Below are 10,581 nucleotides of genomic sequence, written 5' to 3' on the forward strand. Positions count from 1 at the left end.
TGAACCTGTCCAAAAATATGTGCATCTCAGCAATATATGATGCCATTTTCTTACCTTTTTCCAAAGGTGGCAGAAATTCACCTTCATTACAAAAATATATGGTTATAAAAAATAAAAATGTGATAGCAAAGAACAGAAGAACAATAATGTCAGTACTTACCTTTTTTTCTCACCAAATTTAAATCTGATGGGGAAATTACACTTTCATCTAAACAAAGAGAAACAAAGGCATGACTAATTATAAAGTAACTGTTAATGGTAAATGAGTATTTATAAGAATAATGAATAACAGTAATATGACAATGATATGCTTCTAATGAAAACTGTAATGAAAAGTGAAACCTTTTTCAGTTACTACATTTACAACTGGTGTGGCAACAGGTTCACCTACAACAAGAGAAGAAAAATATGAGAGGTGTCAGTATATTTCATTAGTGTGCTGAAGCATATGAGCTATTTCTGCATACAGCTAATGTGATCATACCTTGATCGCCAACAAGCATGCCTGACATGTACGCCAAGAACAAATCTTTCTTGTCTGTGAACTCCAACACAGCATCTTCAACAACTTTCATGGGGTCAATGGACACTTCTGGCATTATCCCTGAAAAATCAACACACCACACAGTAAAAGCTGCTCCTCAGAATATTTCTGTTACTTAACGCATTTATGTCTCTGTATCCCTTAATTCTGGAAAAGTTGGTCGCCATATGAGATGTAGATGGTATGTAAAGCATATATAATCATATGTTACAACAGACCTTCTTCACCGATCAGCGTTGTGGAGATGTAGCTCACAAGCATGTTTATCTGTTCTGTGGTGATTTCTGCTGTTCTCTTCAGAACCGACATGGGACTGAATCCCAAAGCATGCTGGATACCTGATCAACAGAGAAGTCAAAGCAATTAGGATCATGAAGTTTGTGGAAACTCTATTTATCAGGCTACTCTAGCATACACATTTTAATGGCACACACAGATTAGGTAAAGGTTAAAAACCATGGCAGATGCTGTACCTTTTAATGCATCCAGTATTACATCCAAGACGGCACAAAGCACATCCTGGACATATCCTGCTACTCCACTCACAAAATTATTAGTAACATTGAAGATATCTCTGCCAATAACCACAGGGTCAATGAAGCTAATGTCAGTGGTTCCTGAGAAGAACAACACACATTCAGGCCAGTGCTCGAGTGAGTTACTGGGTTCAACAAATACATTATTTTTGGTTATACAGATATTAGAAAGACATTTAAAGACCAAAGGGAAAAACATTTAGTCAGTAATTAATCATTTTCACTACAGAAACACCTAAGACTGCAGTAAGCTGACATTTACCATCTAAATTTGTATTTTGGCAACGAGTTTAGACAAGTTTTCATTGTTATGCACCCTTGATTAACACAAGTTAACACTTATTTAGTATGTGTGTGTAGGCAACAAATTAAACAATTAAACAATGCAGACATGGTAATATGACATAAACAATACAAAGATTAAAATATGGAGCAGTTACCTTTCGTGATATCCAGTATACTGTCTAAGATGGCACAGAATACATCCTGGATGTAGCCCACCACTCCACTCGCGGAGTCATTAATGACACTGAAGGCATTTCTGCCAATTATTACAGGATCCATGAAGCTAATGTCAGTGGTTCCTGGGGGGAAAAACAAACAAAAAACAAATAAATACTAAGGACAGATGTGTAAAATCAATACTGTATTATGTATTATTTATTACTAATATGTTAGATAGTAGTTTTAAGATATTAAGAGGTGTTAAGGTGTTAAGCGAGGAGAGTGAATACCTTTCACTACATCCAGAATAGTGTCCAAAATGGCAGAGAGCACATCCTGGATGTAGCCCCCCACTCCACTCATGAACTCATTAGTAACACTGAAGGCACCTCTGCCTATGACCACAGGGTCAATGTGGCTAAGGTCAATTTTTCCTGAGCAAAACAAAGACATGTGTTAAGGAAATTTTAATTTATTAATGCTTCAACTAGGCAGTTTAAAGCCAAGAATTACTGAAGTTTTATTTTTTCAAGACATTCTCAGGTAATTGGCACAATCTTTATGTTATTTACTCGTGTGTGAAACAGGGATGACAAACTAAGTCTTCAGTTTAAAAGTATTAAAATATGAAATATGTACCTTTATTTATATCTAATATAGTATCCAATACAGTATCCACAATAGCACACACAGTGTCCCTGACAGAGCCCACCACTCCACACGTGAAGTCATTCGTTGAATGGAAAGCTCGTCTGCCAATGACCACAGGGTCGACGTAGCTGAGATAGAAGTTTCCTGTGGTTTTGGGGGGAGATTATTACACCATGTTTATATAAAAATGTTCTTTTCCTGAAAGTGTGCACAATTTTTGACTGAGTTGTCATACCCTCCTCATCTGAAAAATATCGAACAAATCCATCTTTTGCTTCAGCTATTTCCTCAGCTGCGTAAGTGGCGGCAGACATGGGGTCACTTAAATCAGGTGTGCATTCTGGAGGCCCAGAAAAGGGAGTTATGCATTACAATATTTCCTTTTAAACATAAAGAAGTATGCCATGCAAGCCCTTTCTCTTCTGTACCTTGAAATTTATTGAGCAGACTCGATACTTCATCAACAGCGTCATTCACAGCTTGCACAGGGTCCGTAATAATTTGCTGAACATCTGAGAAAACACACACAAATACTGTTAAAGCTGAACATCTGATGACTGAGACTGAAAAAAAGAGACATTTTTCAGTAATTTTGACTTACCAGGGACTGCCTTGTACTCCACAAAGTCAAACATCACCACTCCCACGACCACCCAGGACAGCAGAGCAGCCAGTGCAAACAACAGTTCCACAGACACTTTCAGCTTCCTGAGGAGGCCCAGACCTTTGGACTTGAGAGAGCTTGTTTGTGGTGCTGCTGCTTCATTGGACCCACTGCCTGAGGAGGGGGAGGCAGATTTGCTTCCTGTGTGTGATAAAAACAAAGTCACTCTTTTATGTGGAACTTTCATCACCAAGAACTTGGGAACTCGGTCAAACAACTGTTGACCTTTTATTTTTATTTTTTTAAATTGTTGTTAAATATGTTGATGTTGTGACATTGGAGCAAGTTTTTATTTTTTCTTGGACTGTAAACAAACTAAAAACAGAACAACAAAGTACAAAAGTGCAAAACAACATAGTACAGTGGCATCTAGGTCAATACTGACCACCAAGTCACAGAGCATTCTTGACTAAGTGTAATGGAAAAGTGTTGTCTTTATTTTTTTCTCTTTTTTCCTCATTGTTCCTTTCAATTCTACACATGCAAAATTAATGATCCTCCATAGCCACATCTCTCATCTCATCATCTTCACACTGCAGCTAAACCCTGACAGGTGAAGCATATCTCACATTTTATCAAAGGATTCACACCTAACAGGGTGAAGACACAGTGTCTAACTGTCTAAGACATTTATTGAAGGACATCCTATTCCTGTGCATTCCAAATCCATGTATGCTCATTTTCTAATGTTAAGGAATGATGTGAATTAGATGAAACTTGTGTGAAACTGTATCCTGATCAACATAAATTTATCTTGTCAGATTACAGATCAGAAAAAGCAGAACTCAGCTGTTCCAGTTTCATCACATAGATTATATAAACAGATTTGCACATGACCCACACCTGTTTAGTACAGTGGAAAATGCTTGTGATGACATTTAATGACAGTCTCGCCATCATTAACTACCATGGTGTGAAAGTAGCTGCACTGATGTACGTCCCAACTTGGACCTGGTGCCAGGAGGTGTTAGAGACACCTTCTAACTGTGAATGAACTCAGAGCCTGCCTTACTGGTGATTCACTTCCTCATATATAAATACTAAAAAAACAAACAAAAAAAAACCATTTCACTCAAGTGAACTATTGACTATGGACAGGAGGTGTCACTGTTTCACCATAAAGTTTGTTATCAATTATGAAAATAAATCTTCTGTGTTAACACAGACACTGTTTATTCAGAACCTGAAGCTTTATGACACAAAAGATTTGGTTGTAAAGTATCACTTGTTTGATCAGGACATGACAAAACAGGAGACTTTAAATTGTGTCTTTAAAAAGTGTCTAGTGTGTCAAGTACTTAAGTAAAATTTTAGGTACTTGTACTTTAGTCTATATGTTACTTTATGTTACTTTAAGCTTCTACTTCACTACATTTTATTGGGAATTATTGTTCGTATCTCTCTGATATAGTTATGACTCACTTGAGATTAAACCAGGCATTGTGACACCTCAAAAGAAAACGGATTAGACAGAATTGCAAGCAGTTTTCCCTCTAAACCTCTCACATGGTCTATCTTTATTTCACAAATACCAAAGAAACTAAACAACCTCACTCTGTATAAAGTAGTTAAAACCAACCACACCACTGCATCAACAATCTAATAACGTTATAAATAATGATTAAGTATATTTTGCCATTACTACTTCTCTATTTTTACATAAGTAGGATTTGAATGCAGGACTTGTTGATTGTTGTATTGGTATTTTTACTGAAGTAACCAACCTGAATACTTCTTCCACCACAACTGAAAACCCAGCAGTTATGTCTGTCACAAGAGAGCAATTCTAATACCCTGGTAACATGATATCCTGTATTTATAGCAACCAACATTCAACACATTTTCCTAAGAGGACTCACCCTATCAAAACGCTGCCATTTATTTATTACACATATTACTGAGACTTTCTATGCTATAACAAACAAAAATAATACATATATAATACATTATACTTTTATAATACAGGTGACAACAGTCCTACCTTCAGCCATGGTGATATGGAGACTATTTCAGGTATAATGCTTTGAGTTGGGGGCAAAGCCTCCTCATGCAGGGCTGACTGGAAAATCACAGCTTCAGTATGAATTCAATCGGCATCCACTTGTCAGTAAAAATAAAAGAATTCCTGTTAGCAAATTATTCCATTTCCTTTTGGTGATCACAGCCTTGTTTTCTGATCCATGGAATCCACAACTTGAACTTCTCCAAGATTAAAAAAATTAAAAAAAGTGGAAAAATGGAAAACCAAATATAAATTTTAAGTTTACGGGTGCTGGGGAATTTGGAGCTGCCGGTGAGGCAGCATTGTAAAGGGGGGTCTGGGGATGGTGGGCCAAAGGAAAGCAACACAGGGGAGGAAAGAGCCAAGCTAAGCACAGGGCTGGGTAGGGTAGGGGGAGCAGACAGAATATCCCACCCCGTGTTATTGGTGCCTCACATGGGTATAAGTCAGAGCAGGGCACAGGAAGGCTTCAAGGTAACTTTATCCGCCAGAAAGAAGGTCCAGGTTATTCTTAGCTTGAGCTCTGCACACCAGCCGCTCTGGCAGACCTTTTTTGGCGGTTGAAGGGCTATGAGTAGGATCAGTTGGCTGAACTGGGCACCCCTACTGGTGGGACACTGTAACCTGCCCAACAAACTGGAACAAAACAGGTGTCCAAGATGAGGAATGGGCAACAACACAGGTGAAAATTGTTCACTGCCCAGCAACACACATTATGTTTACACCATTAGTGGCCTCTTCCTCCCCCTGGTGCTTATGTGGGTGCAAATTGCAAAGTTTTTTATTTTATTCACAGTTTGACATTACCCACCACTTTCTTATGAGGTTCCCATATTTGGTTCCATATGGCAGCTTCAAAAACTTCCAAAAAAAATTCCAAAATTATACATTTGTTTAACAGTAAACCTGAAAGAAAGGTCCAGTATGTGCATTAAAACAGCCTCAGCTCCCTTTTGTACCCTGCAGCAACTTTAACTGCCACATTAGTATTGGAGCATTTATATAAGATGCTCCAGAAACAGTTTACCACAAGATAAATAAGTGAAACGCAAATATGTGGAATATTTTCCCAAAATATAAAAAGCAAGATAAAGAGTACAGCAACGTTATCAACTCTGTCAGGCACTGAACTGCTTTGAGCCAAAAACTAATATTAGCATGTTAACATTTGTTAATTTTACCACACACGTCATTAGTTATTTTAGTTAAATTTGTGACTTGATGACAGCAATAGATGAAAAGTGTGGCGATGACTGATGTTTTTACAATTCATCCTGAAGGAAACATGAATGCCTGCACATAATTTCATGTCAATTCACTCAACAGCTGTTGAGACATGTCAGTTAAAACACTGAATGTCTGTACAAAGGTTCACAGCAATTTATCCAGCAGTTGCTGAGATCATCCATTCTGGATCAAAGCACTGACTTACAGACAGACTGTGCTTGCCATCCCCACGGCTAGAGCCACACCCTAACATGGTTAAAAATCTTAATATGCGGTGTACAAGTAGCCTACACAGAGAAAAACTCTTTATTGAAACATCTGAAAAACAGCTGTACAATAGATACATCACAACTACACAAGCTTTTTGTTTGTCTTGTACTCCAAAGAGAAAATGTCAAATACACCCACATACATAAACACAGGTGTGTATTTTACAGTGTAGCTGAAGCACTCGGGGCCACTGGCCTGATGATGAGCGTGAGCTCCATGGGCACAGGAGGAGGAACATACCTCTCCTCTCTAAGCAGTCGCAGTAACAAATCCTCAGTGTCGTGTGGCCAGCGGTAAACATGAGTGTTCTGAAGCCAACTTGGGACATGCTTCTGTAAAGAGTGCATGTATATGTGTTGTATATTATATATTAATTTAAGAAAGGAAGGTAGGTATGGCAAAAACTTGTGAGTGTAAAAAGGTTTAGTTCTCTGACCTGGGATGCATTGAGGAAGAGAACTGGTATGAATCTGAAATTCAAGCTGCCTTGCTGGATGAACTCATTCTGCATCTGGCAAAATTAGATTTTAGATTTCAGTAGAACAATTTGTTCACAGAATTATGTCTCATTTTAAATAAAGAGCAAATACTGTCTCACCATGGAATGTATGTATTTGGTGTGTAGACCATGGCTGTCTGCTACAGATCCTTCAATGTCCGCCTTATACTTTGGACTGATGGCGATGATAATCAGGTTTGATGACTGTTAAAAAAGGACACATTCAAAGCCTGAAAAGACAACTGTAATGCAAGAATTTGAAAAATTAAGTTAAGACAGAAACAAAACATGCAATACGAAATATTAATTTAACAACTGAGGTACAAATTCACATGTAGTCTGATTTTGTTTTCTGAAGATCGTCCAGGCATACTGTTTCCAAAGCTTTTAGGTAAGAGTATAACAACAGCGATATAGAAATGTAAATAAATACTGCTCAAATCCGGTTTTACTGGAGGTGTTCACTCACATCTTTTAGGCAACTGTCCTGCCACTTGTTGATGTCTGCGCGTCTAACAGGGTTGTCTAATATGTCAATCTGTGAAATTGAAGTCAGTGCTTTAAGAGAAAGTAAGTCTACAAGATTCAGATTTTTTTGTATGTGTGCTGTTTTTTTGAAATCCAAATTCTGAGTGAGGTGTGGTAGCTTACAGCTGGTCGAAAACCTTGCTTTGTTAGGAAGTCTACAAAGGGGACCATCTCTGAGCACACGTCCGAAGAATAAGTTATAAAAATGTTTCCTGAGGAAGAAAGAGATCATAGAATCAAAATTAATCTCTTATTCCTTTTGGCATTTGGCATTAGAATTGCAGTAGAAACACCTGTACACCGTAATACATTGCAATACAAGAACCCTGGAATAAATACTATCTTGGTTAAAGTGAACTGAGTAAATTGAGTGAAAATATTCCATTTCTGTTGACACTTTACTGATATGTATTGAGGGTGTTTCTTGTGTTGTAGTTTTATTGGACTGCACCTGCAATCAACACCGGTAACTGAAACTGTCAGTTTATAATGAAAAGTTCCAGTGACAAGTGAAACACATTGTAAAACAAATTCGTAGGAAAATCTTTCTCAGCTCCTAAACAACATAAGTAACAACATAACAACATAAGAACCTTTTATTTATTTTACTAAGCCCCTAAACAGGCCGGGCAGGTTTATAAAGACAACATAAAATCAATAGCACTTCCCTCTCCCTGTCATAACTTATAACAAGGCTAAATTGCTGTCTTGTTTTCTAATTACATCTAAGTGCACTACACAGAATTGTACATTGTGCTCACAAGAATTATTTTGCCCAGATATTAATTATTCTCCCCAAAAAGGCCAAGCTCCTAAAGCATGGGTGGAGTTGCTTTGAATGAGGGAATAAAGTGACTCACGGCACTCATCAGGTAGACTGATGGTTCTTCTTTTCTCATGTGGATGTGAGGCAGATTCTTCTGCTCCCGCTGAGCTCAGGTTCATCACACTGACCTGTGACACACCCTCCATAGGGGGGACAGAGAACTGAGGCACGTTTACTGAGACGCTTCCCTGAGCCACGCTGTTATTCAAACAGTTATCATGATGTCGGAGCCTGAAGCAGCAAGAAAGAAAAAAAAAGGGTCTTCAGTTGATTTGTGCTGACATGTGATAGGTCTGTGTAATATTCAAAGTAGAAACTGCTGCAACACCTGGCTCACTGCATTTTTCAAAAACATTAACGGTGACCTTGGAGGGGATTTGTGTAAACTACTGGATAGAGTTACAAAGTCAGGGAGTGCACCTAGCTGTCAAAGACATTTTTGTTTCTGTACCTCCATTTAAAAGTGGTTTTGTTTTTACCAGTGTTGCGGCTCATCCCAGAGCCTTCTATGCTGACAGGGAGGAGAGTGGTGATATAGTCGAGGTGGGTATCTATTGACCGGGTTGAGGTTGTACTGTCCTTGTACTGCAGAGGGATAATACCTGACATCCATAGTATGATGAAGACCTGTAGATACAGTTTAAACATTTCTGTGTGACAGCACGTGTCAAGTTGGTGGTTTAAGCAGAACTGAAAATTGAAGACACTGGTTTAAGAACAAAACCTCAAGCAAAAACATAAACCTCATGCAAGTTTCAGCATGAAATGCAACAACCTCTAATGGTGTTTACTATTCACATCAAACAGATGTAAGACAGACACTTTTAGTTAACAGCTACACACTAACTACACAAAATCCTGAAAACCTGTTTTGGGAGGTCAGTAATATTGGCCCACAGTCTCTTTTGTCCTGTTGCTGTCATCTATACATTTTGTTGCACTTATATATTAAATATATGCAACAAAACTTGTGTTGTGAACTGTCTTCTTACACATTTAAAAATTACTCTTTGTCCTTTACTGTTTTCTGCAAAATGTTGTATTCTTTTCACTCAAACTCTGTATGAATAATGTTTTTAGTCTGTCTCATTACTGCTCTTTGTCCTCACTGTTTTCTAGCAGTGGATGTTTTTGGTTACACAGCTGTCCTACTAAAAAAATAAAATAAATTTAGCAAGTGAGTAAATAAAGATATAATTTTATAACACTTTTCAAAACAAAATTTAATACTATTAATACGTTTTACTTATTAAATAGAAACAAGCAAAAAAGAAACATTTTTTCTTTACTGTAGTTGTGCAGATAGGGGTGAGGAGGTAGAAAGGGACTGTAGTGTTGCCACTCATCATCAGATATCAGAGGCAACGGAGGCTCGAGCTCTTCTTCATCACTCTGAAGCTGAGGATTGTATTCATACTCTCCTCTAAGAGCCAAAGAAATACATGAATTACTTCATCAAAGTTATTCTATATGAATTTATTTCCAATATAATAGAAAGACAGCTCCTTACCCAGTTGTGTCTCTGTTTGCGGGGTCCGTTGTCCCACACTGGTTTGGTCCACACTCCCAGCAGCTGCACTCAGATCTCATGTCACTCTGCCTGGTCTCTGCAGGATGTGGGCGATGGCCATCAGGAAGTTGATGATAAAAATTCATCCTGGCAAAATTTGCTCCTCTTTCTTCTGGCTGCCTGCTTAACTTTTGGTACACTTGTCCACATCTGCATTGGCTTTGGGAGAAATAATCAGCATCTATGCAACGGTTTGGTATGACTTTTTCACGATGTGGGTTGGCATGAACAATTTGGTTCACAGTGACTTCAGGGCTCAAAAGTGGAAGAAAATTTTTAGACTTTTCAGTGGTGGAAAACACTTTCAATTCTGGTTCAGATTTCTTCATCTTAAACAGCTTATTTCAGCTCACCCTGTAGACCTGCAAGTGACAGACAGAAGGAGGAAAAAACTTTATTTTTGTAGTTATATCTACAAACTAGGAGAAAAGATGCATTTATAGGGAAGCAAGTAGAAAGATAAAACTAGCATTGAACTAAGATATTTTTCCTGTACAACATATAAGAATTATTCTGAAGAAATGATTTCATATGGAGTGGTTAATATACAGAATTAACACATGAAACATATTCTTACAAATACAAGTAAGATGAGAAAGTAACAATGACCTACCTGTTCTTGGCTGAATTCTTTACACTCCTGTGGGTGCAGAGGCTTGTGTGTTACAGCCTGCTATATGCAAATTCTTCAAACGCTTCAGCTGCATCCAATCAGAGCCAAGACTGTGTTTGTGTTGCTCAGCCAGACTAGCCAGGAAAGTCAAGCTCAGTCTTTGTCTTGGAATTCACTGGAATTTATAAGGATTTAGGATGTAATATT

General features: G+C 38.0%; 2 protein-coding genes across 3 annotated transcripts in view; both read right to left on the bottom strand.

Moving 5' to 3' along the window:
• The window catches only part of si:ch211-266g18.10 (titin), a 60,011-nt gene extending 54,749 nt beyond the window's left edge, over positions 1–5,262 (bottom strand). The window contains exons 1-13 of the mRNA XM_041061283.1: positions 4,821–5,262; positions 2,777–2,980; positions 2,604–2,687; positions 2,411–2,515; positions 2,164–2,319; positions 1,815–1,958; positions 1,521–1,664; positions 1,018–1,161; positions 763–882; positions 485–604; positions 343–387; positions 161–208; positions 55–81 (exon numbers count right to left, since the gene is read on the bottom strand). Of these exons, the coding sequence (XP_040917217.1) occupies positions 55–81; positions 161–208; positions 343–387; positions 485–604; positions 763–882; positions 1,018–1,161; positions 1,521–1,664; positions 1,815–1,958; positions 2,164–2,319; positions 2,411–2,515; positions 2,604–2,687; positions 2,777–2,980; positions 4,821–4,830 (1,351 nt within the window). The 5' untranslated portion in view covers positions 4,831–5,262. The remainder of the gene's footprint in view (positions 1–54; positions 82–160; positions 209–342; positions 388–484; positions 605–762; positions 883–1,017; positions 1,162–1,520; positions 1,665–1,814; positions 1,959–2,163; positions 2,320–2,410; positions 2,516–2,603; positions 2,688–2,776; positions 2,981–4,820) is intronic.
• A 1,098-nt stretch (positions 5,263–6,360) lies between these two features.
• On the bottom strand, positions 6,361–10,455 carry LOC121197329 (E3 ubiquitin ligase TRAF3IP2-like). 2 transcript variants are annotated; one of them, XM_041060892.1, is made up of 10 exons: positions 10,375–10,455; positions 9,702–10,123; positions 9,481–9,614; positions 8,671–8,818; positions 8,226–8,422; positions 7,489–7,577; positions 7,307–7,375; positions 6,937–7,041; positions 6,775–6,849; positions 6,361–6,670 (listed from the first exon to the last, which is right to left on the bottom strand). In XM_041060892.1, exons 2-10 carry the CDS (start codon positions 10,088–10,090, stop codon positions 6,500–6,502), a joined length of 1,377 nt encoding a protein of 458 aa, XP_040916826.1. In that variant the 5' UTR covers positions 10,091–10,123; positions 10,375–10,455; the 3' UTR covers positions 6,361–6,499. The 2 variants fall into 2 exon arrangements, with proteins under 2 accessions (XP_040916826.1, XP_040916827.1); XM_041060893.1 differs by lacking the exons at positions 8,671–8,818; positions 9,702–10,123; positions 10,375–10,455 and having other exon boundaries at positions 9,481–9,592.
• Positions 10,456–10,581: the final 126 nt, after the last annotated feature.

This window comes from Toxotes jaculatrix, chromosome 17 (assembly GCF_017976425.1).
Source record: "Toxotes jaculatrix isolate fToxJac2 chromosome 17, fToxJac2.pri, whole genome shotgun sequence".
NCBI lineage: Eukaryota > Metazoa > Chordata > Actinopteri > Toxotidae > Toxotes > Toxotes jaculatrix.